This window comes from Ammospiza nelsoni, chromosome 12 (assembly GCF_027579445.1).
Source record: "Ammospiza nelsoni isolate bAmmNel1 chromosome 12, bAmmNel1.pri, whole genome shotgun sequence".
Classification (NCBI taxonomy): Eukaryota; Metazoa; Chordata; class Aves; order Passeriformes; family Passerellidae; genus Ammospiza; species Ammospiza nelsoni.
In genome coordinates, this window is record NC_080644.1 from 7,013,500 (window position 1) to 7,030,552 (window position 17,053).

General features: G+C 50.3%; 1 protein-coding gene across 2 annotated transcripts; it reads left to right on the forward strand.

Annotated features, from left to right (window-relative positions):
• The first annotated feature begins 308 nt into the window (after nt 1-308).
• Nucleotides 309-16,598, forward strand: STMN3 (stathmin 3). 2 transcript variants are annotated; one of them, XM_059480592.1, is made up of 5 exons: nt 309-572; nt 10,417-10,512; nt 10,859-11,034; nt 11,517-11,708; nt 12,187-16,598. In XM_059480592.1, the coding sequence occupies exons 1-5, from the start codon at nt 554-556 to the stop codon at nt 12,244-12,246; spliced, it is 543 nt and encodes a 180-aa protein (XP_059336575.1). In that variant the 5' UTR covers nt 309-553; the 3' UTR covers nt 12,247-16,598. The 2 variants fall into 2 exon arrangements, with proteins under 2 accessions (XP_059336575.1, XP_059336574.1); XM_059480591.1 differs by lacking the exon at nt 309-572 and having other exon boundaries at nt 10,395-10,512.
• Nucleotides 16,599-17,053: the final 455 nt, after the last annotated feature.

The following is a 17,053-nucleotide window of genomic DNA, read 5'->3' on the forward strand; positions in this document are numbered from 1 at the left end:
TTTGCCTAAAGCTGCTGCAAGGTTTGGGGTTTGGGTTTCACACCTCAGCCCAGTCAAGCCAGACCCCCAACCTGGCCCTGCAGGTGAGGGTTAAAAAAAAGAAAAAAAAAAAAAGAAAAAAAAAAAAAAAGAAAAAAAATCAATTATTTTGCTTAATTCTGCTTTCAGCAAGGGAAAAAACAGTTTAGCCCATCTCGAGCAGACAAGAAAGGGAGGAAGAGGGGAAAAAATCCTCTTTTGCCAGCGCCCGGCTGGGTGTGTCTCGCCCCCCCCGCCGTGGGGCTGCGTTCCTGGCAGGCAGGCTTGCCTGGGAGGGATCTGCCGTCAAAGCCACCCAGGAAAGGAGGCCTGATACGCTCATTAATATTCTGAACTAGTGACCCTGCTTTTTCTTTCCGCCCCTCGCCTTTCTGTGGGCGCTCCAGCCTCTCCCCGCCGCGGATGGCTGCAGCCCCCTCCAGCTGAGTCAGTCCTGCCTCCCGCAGCATTGCAGCACCTCCGCAGCTCCTGCGCTCCCGCCGCTCCTGCAGCACCGCTCTGCTCCCGCCGCAGCATGGCCAGCACCGTCTCAGGTAGGACAGGCGCCTTCTCGGGGCTTGACATCAACGCGCTTCTAAAATCATCGAGTTTGATATGGTTTTTTATCATTATTCTGAAGGTTTGGATTGGGGTTTTTTGGGGTTTTTTTTTTTCCCTCCGTGGGTTTCGGGGGAGTTCTGTGCTGAGGAGGCAGCTGGTATGGCAGCATTGTTCCCCTTCCTCCCCCATACACACACCCCTCTGATGCAAGATAGCAGGTGGGCTTTTTATTTTAATATGAATACACGTGTGATAAACTTGCCAATTTAAAGTATCGTTGCCATTTCATTGTGCCATTAGAAGATGCTGCTACGTGCCAATTAAATATTCTTTTTGTAACATCGTAGAGCTTTTTTTTTTTTTCCCTAAGAAAAAAATTGCACACGGTGCAGCTGGATGTAAGGAAATCAGAAATTACATTTTGTGTTGTGAAGATCATGTATTGCCTAATTGGGTAATGCCCTAAAAAATCCCCCAAAGCCAATTAGAATAACCTGGATGGGTTTTTGTGTATTCTCCGGGTTTCCCAGTCCCAGATTTCTTGCACAGCTCACATTTCTTGGTTCGAAGATGCTACAGGGGAGCGGTCCTCTGATGGCGTTGGGTGAAATGAGATGCTGCAAGGGAAGCCCTTCCTCCCTCCTGCAGCAGCGCCGGCAATCGCAGCGCGGCTGCCCGGGAGCCTGCTCGGGTCTGCCTTCAGGATGGCAGCCCAAGGATGCTGTGCTGCTTCGGTCCAGCTTCCTACAGACCCATCTTGCCCCCTTTGACTGGGAAAGAGAAATTCAAGTGGCTGAAACTGAGAGTGTGGGTGAAGGAGAAGCTTGAAATGGTACCATGAACAGTGGGTGGGCTTAGAGGGTCTTTTTCTTTTAGAAAACCGATTTTTTTTTTTTCTTGGAATGACTCTGAATTCTGCAGTCTACAAAGAGGGGCTTGGGAGGGGGGAGTGAGATGCTGGAGGGCTGAGCAGGAGTGACAGACAAAAAGGAAGAGCAGGCAGTGCTTTGTGCCCCCCAGGCAGGGACCCAGCCCGCAGGAAACCAGGCAACACTTCTTGCTTCTTTCCCTGCCCTTTGCCGAGGTTTCCTGCCATGCATTTTCTATTCCTTGCTCTTTTTAAAAGACCAGTAAATGCAGGGGAAGGAAGGACAGAGAGATGGAGGGGTGTGTATGTGGGGGGAGTATAAGGGCGCAGCTGATCCTGAGTGGGCTTTGCATGCAATTAAAGACATAAAACAGCACTGTAAAAACGTGTTTATGATAGAAAACCTCCAGCTATTGTATATATTCCTGCGAGTATCCCTGTCTCGATAGCGTCTGCAGCAGTGCACTCCTGGGAGGTGCCACCCATCTCCTGCCTTCCCTGCCGAGCAGGGTTGGACCTGGTTTGCACAGTGGGGGTGGCAGGCAAGGCTCAGGCTTACCAGCCCTCTAAACCAAGGTTGCACCGAACTTGAGATGGACGAGGTGGTGGATGAGACACACGTAGGCAGAACATGCGATTTCCAGTTGGTGCATTCTCACCCTCCCAGCCCACTGCATGCCCACAGCACATCTCCTTCTCTCAAAGATGCAGTTTTACTGTCAAAGAGACTTAAGATCATGAAGGAGCGTGAAATGGGGCTTCCTTGTGACTCAGATCAAGCAGAGAAGCAATTTCAAGGAGTAGGAAGTCGTGGAAAGCAGTGCTGTGGCGGCAGGGAAGAGAATAGGGCGCTGTGTGCCAAGGGAGGGTCGGGGCTGAGCCTCGCCCAGCTGCCTTTGCGGGAGCAGCTCCCCATCTCCCCATCGCCCGCAGCTCGTACAGCAGCAATGGAGAGCAGCCTGGAAAAGCAGGAGAAAAAGAACTACGAATCCTTCAATTAACGAATGAGTCTTGTTTGCTTTCTTCATTATTCCTTCTTTATTCCCAGTTCCGTGCGGAGGGCAGGGCAGCTGCAGTCTGCGGCTGCTGCCCGGGGGCTTTTTAACCCCCTCGGGAAGATCCGCTCGGTTTGTTTAAACAAACAACCAAACCCTGGGCATCAGAAGAAGCAGGGCTGCCCTCTCTGTTTCCCCCCTGTGCCCTGGGGCGGTTTTTCCCGGCCCCGGGGCTGTTTTGGGGCGGGATGGGCGGCACATGCTCAGTGCCCGCGGGGCTGCGGTGCCGGCCCCGCTCCGGGCAGGGCAGAGCCCCCGCGCCTCCTCCCGCAGCATCCGCACGGGGCTTTGTGCTTTTGTGCACCTCGGAGCGGCCCGTCCGGCTCCCCAGGGTTGCGGGACTCCCCGCACGGTGGGGTGAATCAAGGGACGTGAGATTCTGAAATGATGCGCAAGGTGACATCCCCACCGGCTGTCTCCGGCATTGGCGTGTCTGGGGAGGGTGGAGCCAGGAGGAAACGCCAGCCTGGCGTTCCCGGCCTCGTGGCTGGGCATGGGAAATGGGCCTTGGCAGAGCACAAGGTTTTCCCGTCCTGCACTGAAATGTGAGAGCTGAGGGACTTCATGTGACTCTGGGTTATCCCCTGATCCCTTTTCTGGGTGGTGTTGAAGGACACCATGTGGTGCTGCCCTGTCCTGACATTTCTACTGCCCACGCTGGAGAGTCAGAGTCCTTTCTATCCAGCTCTCCATCTCGCTGTGCTCTCAAGAAATAACTAGTGTCTTTTTCTTTGGCTGTTGAAAAAGGCTATATGGCCTTAAAAATTATTGGGAATTCAGTTTCACATGCCGAAAGAGCCTATTATTGTAGGCTTTTTTTCCCCCCACCATTGCACCCAAACAAGGGATCTAAATAGTTAGCAAATACTTGTTCTTTCTAAAATACAAATAATATCTTGTTTAATGGCGACATGTGGACTCAGGGAAGATGCTTCAGATATCTCAAAGGAGCCCTTTCTTGTAATCTGTCATTGTTGGTTCAGATCTGTTGAAGGCACTGTTTTATCAGATGAACACATTTTCCTTCTTTTGAGTAAAAGCTGAGATTTAGTGGTCTGATGTGGCAACCAGAAGGCTGCAGATAAGGCCATTGTGACAGCAGTGTGGGCAGCAGAGGGGTGAACGAGGCCAATGATTCTTCATGACAATCCTTGGGGGGACCTGAAACTCACTCAAACTTCTGTACCCCTAAATTAACTGGAAAAACATGCCTGGCTAATCCCTCACAGCTGTCCTACTGACATGGGCTTTACTCCTCCAGATGTGAGTTATGTTTCAAAAATTGAAGTCTCCCCTCCAGAGGGGAGTTAAACCAATGGGCTGTGATTTAGAAAATACAAAAGAACCAAAGGGCAACCAAAGACCATGCGCATGTGCTGTGGCACTTCAGCATCTCCCAAATGGTGAAGAGCTGCTCAGCATATTTCCAAATAATCCTTTTATTCTTTCAAGGTACCTCTACATGATTATTGCCCTGCTAGAGAATCTTATCTCCTCTGAATTTTTTTATACAAATAGTACCACTATATAATGGGGAAATACAATAATCCTCAGTTAATGAGAATGAAACCAAGATCCAAAGAAGCCAAATGACTGTGGTTACAGAGCACATCATGGCACATCACACACCTGACACATCATGGCACTGGGCTCTGTCCTTGGCTGTCTCATGAGCTGCTGCCTCATCATCTCCCCAGCTCTTTCACAGCTGCTTGTCTCACCCAAACCTCCCCATCCAAACCCGTGTTTGCCTCAAATCCACAAACACTCTGGGTTGGCTGCTTCCATTGGGTTCCTTCCTCTGCTTTATAAAGCAACCCAGGCCATGCTTCCCTCCATCCAACAGCAACCCCAGCCAGGGCTCTGCTCCACAGCTTGGGCCCTTCTCTGTTGCTGAGCCCACACAAGAGGAGATTTCCCTGGATATTCTCTCACATGTTCCAGTGCTACAGCTCCAGTGATTTGCTGATGCACAGCCCGGGTTGTTGTGACATTCATGAGCTGCCAATAAAAGCTGGGGGGAAGGAGGTGGGTGATTGGAAACCACTCCTGGGCAGTAGTTTAGCAGATGTCTGACAGAAGGCAGAGTAAACCTCACATCTGCCTGCTCTCATGGATGATTCCACATGAGCCCATGGCAACTGCCGGGCCTGGATCTCATGGTACCATCAGTGTGGGCTACAACTACTGAGCTGGCAAGAAAAAGCTCCAAACCCCTCAAAAAACCAAAAAAAAAAATCAAAACAAAAACCAACCAAACAAAAAGCCCCCCACAAAACAAACAAAAAAAAAACCCCAAACAAAACCCCATTAGTGTTTTCCGGCTCTGTAAGATCTGCTGCTGACTTGTTTGTGGAAGCTGGGCTGGCCAGTATTTTTATGATAGGATTCATAGCAGGAGAGAATATCTGGAGCCTGCTGCTCCCTCAAGGCTTGTTGAGGACTCTGGTAGCTTTTGTTGTTTGTGTGGCATTGCAGTCTCTGGAGGTCTGGAGTACTGGAGGTCTCAGTTCTGTCTGTCTTTGTACCTTCTGTTTAAGCTTTGACTACATTTATAATTGGCCTGTTCTTATTTTTGCATGAGATAATATTCATTATGGAAGCAATTTTTACTTCTCCAAAGTTATCTTCACAAACCAAATTATTTTCTTGTAATAACCTTCCTCCGACCCTGCTATCAGTCAGAGCACATCCACTCTCATCCATTTAAATTTCACATAAATTAACCTTGCTCTTCCTCTGCTTCACTGTGACTGATGCCATGTCAGTGTTGTGCTGAGATGGCTTCCCTCTATTTTGATGGATGCCATTAAATACCACCCCAAAACCTGGTAGCAATTTAGCTTTATGTATTTAGGAAATAGAAAGCAAAATTTTTAATGAATAATAGGTTTCAAGCCCCACCATCCAGGCACATCATGAGCAGGAAAATGAATCCCATTGCTCCTGCACCACGCCATTCCCAGCTGTTCCTCCATCTCTGGCACCAGCAGCACTTGGGGAGCAGCTGGATAATGTCTCCAGGGCTTGGCTTGGAGATAAACACTTTACATGGATCGATGGTGTGAGCAGCAGAGGGGATGTGGAAATGCAGGATGTTCCCTGCAGAGGGAGCACAGGAAAGGAGTCTGGAGAGGGCTGGGAGCACCCTGGGCCTCCTGGTGCCTTGGTGAAGAATCAGGACACCTGGTGAAAAAATGTAATAAAGATTGATTGGCTGATGGGGTGTGGGGTGGGATACAACCAAACCAGAATCAGCCTGTGCTGATTGCAGGGCATAAATGTTCTTAAGGGTTGAGGAACTGGCTGTACCTTTATGGATTGTAGCTTAATCACTGCTCAAATTCCTCTAAAACCAACAAAATGTGAGTTCACTCCACTTTAGAGGATGAGACACTGATATATTATCTCTAACTTCTGCAGTTTATTCACTTCTCGGTTTACACAACTCAGTCATTTGCAATGTTTCACCCCAATTCTGATGACAGCAGTGAAATGTCATGACACAGTGATGAAGATCCTACCAGAGTGAATAAATTTGCTGCTGAGGCAAACGAATGAGAATGAATTTTGCTGAATTTCTCCTTCTATTGCAGTGTTTGCCTTAAAAGAGAAGTGAAATGTCAGTAAGTCACACCTCAGTGAACAGCCCTAATCCTCTGCCCACCAGCAATACAGAGTTTTTGCTACACTTCTGAGACTGAAGCAAGCTTTGGTATCAAGTCCCTGAGGACCTGAGTCAGATTAATTTATACAGAAATGAAATATTTGTTCAGTGCAAGCTGAATTTATTTTTCCTAAGTTAACAGAAGTAAAAATTCTAATAGATCCTCAAATAAAAAGTTCAGCATTCCCTGTCTAATTGTTCTTAAAATATGTTCATTTGTGCACTAGAGCCCTCCTTTTTGGGCAGGAACTCCTTGGCCATGTCAGATTCTGGCCAGCCACATGTCTTTTCCTGGTTCAAGAGTTTTGTCCACTGGCATAAATATGTCCTCAAAATCTTAAATCTATTGCAAATGGGAGTGCAGATATTTCTGAAGCAAATTCTAGTGCTGAGGTTGGCTGGTTTCACCCCTGAGTTTTAAGCAGCTGTGACTGAGCCCAAGTCTTGCTTCAGGATATCTCAGGTTTGATATTCACTTCACAGGTTCCTAAATAGCAACCCAGAGGTTATGGGTATTTATTTTAGAATCAGGGGATGTACCTCTCCTCACAGTTTGCCTTTTCTTGTCTTAGCCTGATAAAACAATTACTTGTCACAGGATGTGTCATGAGCACCAGGCCACCACTGTGCTGCTCCTGTGTCCCACAGGTGTGGGGGACACTGCTGGCTCTGGGGCACACGTGTGGGGCTTTCAGGGACTCATGCAGCTCTCAGGGCATGCACCAGGGGCTCCTCAGGGTGTGAATGTCATTGAGGGGTGTGTTGTCTGTGATCAGAGAAAGGAACAGAGCTGGGGAAGGGGCTGGAGCACCAGGAGAGGCTGAGGGAGCTGGGAAGGCTCAACCTGGAGAAAAGGAGGCTCAGGGGGGACCTTCTCACTCTGCACAACTCCCCGACAGGAGGGAGCTGCCGCATGGGGCTCGGCCTCCTGTCCCAATTAACAAGTGACAGGACAAGAGGACATGGCTCAAGTTGTGCCAGGGGAGGCTTAGATTGGACATCAGGAAAATGTTCCACCAAAACGGCTGTCAAGCCCTGGCACAGCCTGCCCAGGGTCCCAGTGGAGTCACCATCCCTGGGTGGATTTAAAAGCCATGCAGAGGGACACCTGGGGACATGATTTAATGGTGGGCTTGGCTGTGCTGGGGGAACATTGGACCTGATGATCTTGGAGAGCTTTTCCAATCCCAACAAACCCGTGACCATTCTGTTCTCCTATGATTCTATAATTTCAATTACATATGGAATTATATAATTCTATAATTCTTCTCTTCATGCCCGGCCCCGCATGGGAGGTGCTGAAGGGACAGCTCCTGCCGGGGTCCGGTGCCGGTGCCGGTGCTACGGGACAGCTCCGGGCGGGCAGCGCAGCCCCGGCGGCTCCGGGGGTCCCGGGGGTCCCGGTTCCGCTGCCCCTTCCCGCTGCTCCCCCGGCAGTGGGGGCTGCTCGGGACCCTCTCCCGCCGCCCCCCGGCCCCGTGTGCCGCTATTGGCATCTGCGGGCTGGTGGGGGACGGACACGGAGCACAGCCCTGCAGCAGCCCTGGCCTTTGTCCCTCTGCTCCTCTTCGTTTTAATTGGCAGAGAGGGACGGTCAGCTTGCTCTGCAGGAGGGAAAGCAGCACAGGGGAGATCCCGATGGAATGGAATGGGATGGAATGGAATGGAATGGGATGGGATGGGATGGGATGGGATGGGATGCAATGGAATGGAATGGAATGGAATGGAATGGAATGGAATGGAATGGAATGGAATGGAATGGGATGGGATGGGATGGGATGGGATGGGATGGGATGGGATGGGATGGGATGGAATGGGATGGGATGGGATGGAATGGGATGGGATGGGATGGGATGGGATGGAATGGGATGGAATGGGATGGAATGGGATGGGACGGGATGGGATGGAATGGAACGGGACGGGACGGAACGGGATGGAATGGAATGGAATGGAATGGAATGGAATGGGATGGAATGGGATGGAATGGGATGGAATGGGATGGAATGGGATGGAATGGGATGGAATGGGATGGAATGGAATGGAATGGGATGGGACGGAATGGGATGGAATGGAACGGGACGGGACGGAACGGGATGGAATGGAATGGAATGGAATGGAATGGAATGGAATGGAATGGGATGGAATGGAGGCAGCTGTGAAATCAGCCCGGCAAAGCTCCCGAAAGGCAGGGAATGCAGCATGGAATCACCTGTACCAGTGCTGCAGCCTGTGAAACACAAAGCACTGTGCTCTGTGACAAGTGCTGTCAGACAATTAAATTGAATTAAATGAGGGGGTCGGGGGTGTGGCACATCTGCCTCATGCCTTGGTTTCACCCAGGACCAGACATAATGGAGGAGCACCGACCTTGTTGACTGGTTTGTTTGTATTAAATGAGGATGTCTAAATGATAATAAATGATAATGCCTCTCATCTATTCCCAGGGATCCTCCTCAGGGCTCTTGGCAGCACATTAGGAGATGCATTAGCTTCCTGCTCCATGCCACGACTTTGGGCCTCTCAGAGGCTCTCCAGAGGTTTTGTCATTAAGAACAAAATCAAAGATGTCTGGCTGCCACTGCTGGTGTGGCACTATTTGGTTTACATTTGGCAACAGGACTGGGCAGGAAGTTCAAATCAGAATGGGGGGCGAGCTAAAAAAGTGTTCAGTCAAGATCTGAGCTTCAAGGATGGTGGTTTAGCAAAAGAAGGATGCTAGTTATGCTGCAGTTCTGTACCTAGGAGGAAAAATCAGTGCAAGCATGGAAATGGCATAGGTTTTTTCCCACTCAATTAGCTGTGGGAAGACAGAGGAGAATACCTGAAAGATGTTCCTAAGGGCACGTGATACACAGGATGTTACTTTTCTGGGGAATTGTTCTGTGTCTAATTTCTCTTCAGATCACAGAGTTCTGGGGATTTCCCTATCCTGGCCCGGGGGAGGGTCCTGCTCTGAAGGTGGCATTGGAAGCTGAGCTGCAGAGTCACCTCTCTCTGGAGCATGAAATGGAGCTGAGGACAGAGGGGACAAACCAAGGGCAGAAGCAGCAGGATGTGAGGGGAATCCAGGGGCAGGGCCAGGGCAGGAGAGCAGAATGTCTGTGCCTGTGGCAGGGGCAGGAGGAAGGGCAGCACAAGGATGCTCAGGGCAGGTTATCAGGACATGCAGCCGTGAAAACACTGTCCCCATGAGCCTGGTGCCACCCAAGGAGCCAGCCCAGGATAGAGCCTCACCAGCAGCACCCAGTGCTGAGCCCCAGCTGCTGACCTGGCTCGTAGGAGTGATGCTGTGAGAGTTTCACTGATGTGATAAAGGCCATGACAGCCTGGCAGAACACCTCACTGGCTTCAACTCCTTCTATTCTGAGGTTCTTTGTCAGCACTGTGCAAACAATTCACTGTCTTTTGCTGAACTCCAAAAATACAGGTGAATTTTGCCCCAGAAGCAGATTGCTGCAATCTGTGTTGGGGCAGAACTTGGATGCTGTGGTGCATCCTCCAGTCACAGGAGCAAAGAGCAAACTGGAGGGCTCACAGCAGCAGAAAGGATTGAGTGTTTGCTGTCCTTTGCAGAAGGACAGGTCACAGACTGTGACTGTTATTGTGGTCACAGACTGTGCCATCCTCTGCCTGTGTGGGCCATGGTGAAGGCAGAATACACCATCCACCCACATCCTCCCTGAGCTGCTGCTGCAGGGCAGGAGGTGCCTTGTGAAGCTGGGGTCCAGCTCTTCCCCTGGTTCCAGAGCCCCTGAACAGTTTCATCACCCAACTGCCCATTTGTTCTCCACATTGCTGACCTCCTCCTGCCTCTTCACCCTCACCTCAGAAATGCTGAATTATGAAATATTCCCAGCTGGCCAGGGGTTGAGCAATGCTTCCAGGTGTCAGTGGGCATCATTTATCTCAGAGACTGGAAATTCCACTTCCAGAGAAAGGGTGGGGCAACCGTCCCAACATGTTTAACTACACAGGCTGCAGCTCCCAGCTCCTTTGGAGGGAAAACCCTGCACAGAAACTCAACCTCTGGATGTGTTAAATCCCTGCTCTGTGTGTTCCCATAACATTTGCCACACTGGCAGCTAATTTAGGCTGCTCTAGATCAGACACTCCTGGGATTTCCTGGCTGCATGGAAAAGCTTCCATAGAGTCTCATAGCTGCAGATGGGATACTTGCTTAATTTCTCCATGAAAAAAAGATGCTGTTGCCATTAGAATCTCTCTCATGGCTATTTCATATTTTTCAGCCTACAAGGAGAAAATGAAGGAGCTGTCTCTGCTCTCCCTCATCTGCTCCTGTTTCCACACCCAGCCCCATCCCAACACCATCTACCAGTATGGAGGTAGGTAACCTGCTCCCACAGGAGCTCCAGCAGTGTTTGGGTTGTTCTCCCACAGGCAATGTGGGAGCTTGCCAGAGTCAGAGTCTCTCTGCTTCATGCAAGGGTGACACACAAGGTATTAACAGCAATGTGACCTTTCTGTAATTATGCCATGACTTTAAATAAATTGCATTTGCATGGAGGGAATGAAGGTGATCACTAATCAAGAAATTCTGGAGATAAAATAAAATCACCCAGACTGGGACATGGGAAGATCCTAATTCCTGTGTGAGGAGCTTGACGACCTCAGGTCACTCTCCTGAAGGGCACAGGTTCACAGAGTCACTGTTGTTTTTTCCCCACAAAGATATGGAGGTGAAGCAGCTGGATAAGAGGGCATCAGGCCAGAGCTTCGAAGTGATCCTGAAGTCCCCTTCAGATTTATCTCCTGAGAGCCCAATCCTCTCCTCCCCTCCCAAGAAGAAGGATTTGTCCCTGGAGGAGCTGCAGAGGAGGCTGGAGGCTGCAGAGGAGAGGAGGAAGGTAAGGAGATGTCCTGTAGAAGCAGTGACCTTTCTGCTACTAATTGCCCCAAACCCTAAAACTCAGCAAGATTAATCTAAAACAGCTGGGAAGTGTTCTGACACTTGTTATTCCACTGTAAATTGTCAGGTGAGACATAGGAATCATGGAGTGAGGTTCTGCAGTGTGATTTAGGCAGGGAATTCAACTCCATCCTCATCATCACCATGGGATCACCAAGGCACTTGGGGACATGGGTTAGTGGTGGGCTGGCCAGTGCTGGGGGAACTGTTGTCAATGATCTCAGAGGGCTTTTCCAACCTAGACAACTCTATGGCAGCAGGGAAAAAGCACCAAAAGTATCCTCCAAGCAAGAAGATTGTGTTATGGGGTGGAGGGGAGGGTGGCAGAGTGGTTTGAGCAGAGGAGGGAGTCAGGAACCCTCTCTGGGGAGATGAGGGCTGGGAGAGCTTGTCCAGCAGCCTCACCCCATGCCCTGGCAGACCCAGGAGGCGCAGGTGCTGAAGCAGCTGGCGGAGAAGCGGGAGCACGAGCGGGAGGTGCTGCACAAGGCGCTGGAGGAGAACAACAACTTCAGCCGCCTGGCCGAGGAGAAGCTCAACTACAAGATGGAGCTGAGCAGGGAGATCCGTGAGGCACACCTCGCTGCCTTGAGGGAGCGGCTCCGCGAGAAGGCGAGTGGGACCCCGGCACAGGGCTGGGGGCTGGGGGGGCTGGTCCTTATGGAAAATGGGGTCTGGTCCCAGGGTGAAGGGTGCGAGGGACAGGGTGTCTCCTTGGTGGTGGTTGCTGAGGAGGAGCTCTGCTCCAGAGCAGCGTGAAGAGGGGGTTATGTCCTTCAAGGTTGGTAGAGAACAAAGCCTGGATAATCTGATAAGTGCAAGTCCAAAGCCACAGTGTCAGGCCCACCGTGGGCTGTGTGGCTGAAGGGTTTTGCAGGAGAGAGGAGCCAGGAGCGTGTTCACTGGAAGTTCCATCACCTCCAAGCTCCCTCTTCACTCCTTGCAGCTGTAACTCCCACACCCTTGGGATGTTTTGGATGAGAAACTGGTCTCTTTTTATATGTCTGATGCAAATCCTGTGTACAGGAGGAAAATATTGATCACAAGAGCAGAGCGTGTTAGCCCGGTGTCATTTCTCCCATCTTTGCAGGAACTGCACGCGGCCGAGGTCCGCAGGAACAAGGAACAGCGGGAGGAGATCTCTGGATAAAGGGCTTTTCTACACATCTAGCACCTGATTCCTGTTAACAAACCAACCAGTCGACCAACCAACACATTTTATTTTGTTTGTCTAGATGCAACATTCGGTTCTCCATCCCCCCTCCCCGGTGTTTGTCCCCCAGCTACACGCTTCTCTCTGCATCCCTAATTGTCAGTGCTTGTGGGGATTCACAGATCATAGGGACCTCTAAGCAGAATAGCAGCTAGTTCACATCAAATAGAGAATCAATCAGTCAATCAGCCAATCAAACAGCTTCTTTGGAGGGTTTTGTCCTTTTTTTAAAAAAAATATTTCTTAAACGGATGTAAAGAAAAAAAACAAACGAAGATATTAATAAATTCAACCATCAGTGTCACAGAGATACGGATTTCTTATCCGGGGCTTTTCCTCCTCTTGGTGTTTGCTCTGAGCCAAATATCAGTTTCAGAAAAATGGGAAATAAGTGATAATTTCTGTGTGTGAAGCAAAATAGGGAGCAGTCTCCTGTTTGCCTATGGTGGGAGAGAGGAAGGAAAGGGACGGACGGCTCAGGAGTTGCAGTATGCAGAACCCCCATCTTTTGGCTGCCTTCAGAGCCAGCCCAGGTAGGCAGTGGCCACAGCCCTCACCTTTGGGTGATTTTTGAGAACCTGTATGGAAGCTGAGGGGCTCCACCCAAAGCTTGGTGCCAGGTGTTACATCACAGCAAGTCCCTGTCACGGTGGGCACTGCCTGGTGCCCTGGCTGGCCACTGAGCCACCCTCTCCCCAGCTGAGTGGGGACTGAGAGGTCTTGGCTGCTCTGCCTGGGAGAGCTGTGGGTGGTGATTGCATTTCCAGCTCCGTGGGAGCCCTGGAGAGACCCTCAGTCCTCTGTGGGCTCCCCAGTGCTCCCACCAGATAGGATTCTACTCTGTTAGGAAAGCAAATCCAACAAAGACGGTGCGTGGTTGTGAAATTGCCTTTTAGTGAACAGAAGAATCCTTCCCTCTTTCCAGTGATGGATGTGGCTCTTTGGGGCCATCACAGGGTAGATTGCTGGAGACCAAATCCTGGGGCTCTCTTCTGATCTCCACTGAATTCCCAGCTGGATGTGGGAGAGATCCCTCCATGGCCATGGCTTGATGTCAGGGGACTCTGCTCCTAAAAGGAAGGGCTACCTTACTCCCAAAGCCCTCCTCCTGCTCTGAGGGGACAATAGGGCTGTTAGAAAGCTCCTGTGCTGTCAGTGACAAAAGAAAATTAGATTTAGGGCAAAGAAGGAAACTGAGGGTTGAATTTCTTATCAGTAGCTAATGATCAGTTTATAGTAGCAGCTGTCTTAGATAAGCATTTGTGTAGAGCGCGGCATCACCGCCAGCATCACCTCATCCATATAGTGACAAGAAATTTTAAAAAGTTTAAAAAAAAATTTAAGAAGTAATTTAAATGAAATGTTTGTGTGTAAGAAATGGTTGAAACTGTCAAATGTCTGTGTCCCACGTTGGTGGGATCTGAGAAGGTATCTGCGAGATATTAACCCTGTCCTACTCTCTGTGGTGCTGAGTGTTTGCTTGGTGTGTAATTCTGACCTGGAGCTTGTTGTAAATACTGTTTTTAGTACTATGATTATTATGATTATTATTATCAGAAATGTTGTACTCATGAGCAAGAGTTGAAAACAAGAGAAATGGCCATTTTCACTCTCTCCTGGGGGCTCAGAAGGAGTCGGAGGCTGGGCCAGGTGAAGGCAGGGTGCCAGTGGGATGCTGGAGCAGAGAGCAGATGGAAAATGATGGAATTGGGAGCTGGAGGCAGCCGAGTCCTGCAGGCAGGGCAGTGAGAGCGGGGACGGCTGCTCCTCGTGCTGGGAGGAGAAGGAAGGGCTGAGAGAAGAATAGAGGTGATGCTTCAGTTCTAGTACATCTAATTTAGTGTTGATCTAAACCTCCCTGTGTGGAGGTTCCAGGTGGTTCCCTGCAACCCAGCGGAAGCTGGAGGATCTGTCAAGTTTAGCATGTGCTGGAAGAGAGCTGTAAACAGGTTGTGCTGGTCAGAGCCATCCTCCCAAACAGCTCCTGAGTCTCCAGGCTCAATTCCTGCCTGGATCTTCTCTCTCAGTCCCTTGTGCTGCCCTATGTCCCTCTCTTCCCCCTCCCTGGAGCCCAGATGGGTCTCAAGTGGAGACTCATTCTTGCAATAGCTTTTCCTGGCAAAAATTCCCATGGCAAGTGCAGAATGGCCTGGCAGATGGTGCTCATGCAGGTGTGAGCACTGGGAAACTAATTTTTCTCCCCTCCATCAGGTTGGTGCAGTGAGGGACAGTGGATATGGCTGGGAAATGTGTTCCTGCAGGAGAAGCTCCTGCAGGGAGGAGCAGGGAGAGCTGTGCATGGGTAAAGTCAGGGAGCTGCTGCTGAGACATGTTGTGCCAAGGAAGCAGCCTCAGCTGTGGAGCCAGAGGCTTCACGTGTCCCAGAGCCGAGTTTGCCTGGTGCAGGTGGATTGATAGGGATGTTCAGGAGCTTGTCCAGTGCCACTGGGCACTATCAGGGAATTGTGTGACTGCTTTGGCTGCATGGTGTTGGCTGGATGAGGGGTGTCCACCCACTGCTCCAAACCCATTGTGGCCAGGAGCTCATGCAGCGCTGTACCCAACCTGCAGCACGTGGCATGGCCAGGATCATGGCTATTCCATGCCTTCCCATATCCCTTCATGCTATTGGCTATGTGCAGCTGCATACTTCATGCCTCAAATGAGACTAATTAAGTATCCTCATTAACATCCTTACTGCCCCAGCCTGTGTCATTCCTGGAGCATTCCCATGTATTGTGGATGTGGACACGGCATGCAACTCCTTTAGTTCTTGGGGTCACCTTCCTTACTGGGGGGTTTGAGGTCTCCACTGATCCCTGAAGGTGTTTATGAATTGAGTTCTGAACCAACAGTTTCCAGCCCCATTTTAGCAGCATCATATGGACATGGGAATGTGCCTTGTAGGGGGAGCATCCTCAGAGCACCCACCCACCCTGCCTGGGCGTCAAGTGGCAGCAGTATGAGGGAGGAAAGCCAGGAGGGTGACATCATTATGTGCATGCATAGGCCTTCCAAGAGCCCTCCTGGAGAAGAACCTTTGATTTGGGAAGAATGAGGAGCTGAAGCTAAAATGAGCTCCCAGCTGGCACCAACAGCCAGGCAATGGGTGAAGCTGTAGGAAAGGCACAACAGCCCAAACTACAGCTCTGTGCCCACATTATTCCACAGAGCAGAGCTCAACTCTGCCTGTAAATAGGCACTTCCAAGGATGCTGGCCCCTCTGACTGCTTCTGGACTGAGCCTATTCCTTCTTATTATTTTGGAGTCAATAAAAATCTTGCTCTAACCCAGTTGTGGGGTTCCCTTTGAGTTGACCTTCCAGGGCCAGTGGGAGCTGAGGAGTTGCATGCATCCTACCTCGGGGGTAGGTCGGTATTGCTGCTCCCTTTCAAATGTAAACTTCAGCTTGCTTGCTTTAGCTTAGCCCAGCGTGACTCTCTGGCCCTGGCTCTGCAATCCTGTCTCACAGGGTTTGTTCTGTCCCTCCCATGGCATTCCTGTCCTGGTGGCAGTGGCTGTGCACCCGGCCGTGCACACGCGCACAGAAACGCATCCGTGGAAACCATATATGCACATTCACTCTGATACCACTTGAAATGAGTCAGGGAATGGCTGTTTATGGTGCTAGAGATTTCTTACTCTCCATGCTAGGGATGAGATGACACAGCAAGACCAATAAAGTCCACCTTTGTAGTCAGTTGTCTTTAAGTAAAGCAGCAGAGGGGCGCTGGCCCATGCCTATGTGTGGGTGCCCTGTGGTCCCCGGGGTGCAGGGATGCAGGGGACAGCTGGGCATCCCTGCCCTGGCATCCCCTGTGCCTCAGTTTCCCACACCCTTTGACAAGGGGACAGAGATGCTGCCTCCCCACAGGAACCACAGGAGAGCTGATGCCTCCACATCTCTAAAGTGCTCTGAAATGGAAAGTACCAAAGTATGGAGCAGGGATAGGCAGCTGTGCACGCCGGGAGGAACACCCCGGCCCGTGGCTGCAGGAGAGGGTTGGAAGGCGACTGTGTGGGCACAGGGCTGAGCTGTCAGCCCAGGGCTCAGCACCCCGGGCAGGATGTGCTCCTCCTGCCACAGCTGGGGTCACATCCCTTGGGCTGGGTGGGGAGCTGGCACAGTGTCATGGAAAGACTTTCCATCCCTAACAGAGCCTTGTCCGGTTCCCTTCGGTCTGCCACGTGCATTTCATTGTCAACTTGAGGTTGTTGTTGTGCAAAAGAAGTGATCATGAAAAAAAAATAAAGGAAAAAAAAAGAAATAAAGTTGGTATGAAACTGTATGTGTCCGTCTCTCTCCGGGTTGTTTCAGTTGCAAGGCTTCTCTTTGTATTGTAAGAATACTAATAAACAGCATTAAACAGAAAATTGACCTAAAGATTTAACAAAATAGACCTTAATCCTCTGAATGCTCAGTGACTGCTTTTTCACACAGCATGAAAGAGACAGAAATTGACAGTTTATCACCATTCTCAGAGGGACAATGTAATAAATCCTTTAATGAGGGTCCTGCTGCCACTCCCGTGGCTGGGAGTGAGGGTGTGCAAAGTCTTTATGTAGGAAGATCGAAAAAGATACAAAAAAGTTACAAATACAAGTGCAGTTCTGGAAACCACATGAGCTTCTTTATTTAAAAATCCAGTGTTTTCTTTATGAGCTTTTCCTGAGAAAGGATCCAGAGTGGGAGGGAGCAGGGCTGCAGTGCTCAGGGAGATGGACCCAACCCATGAGACCCTGC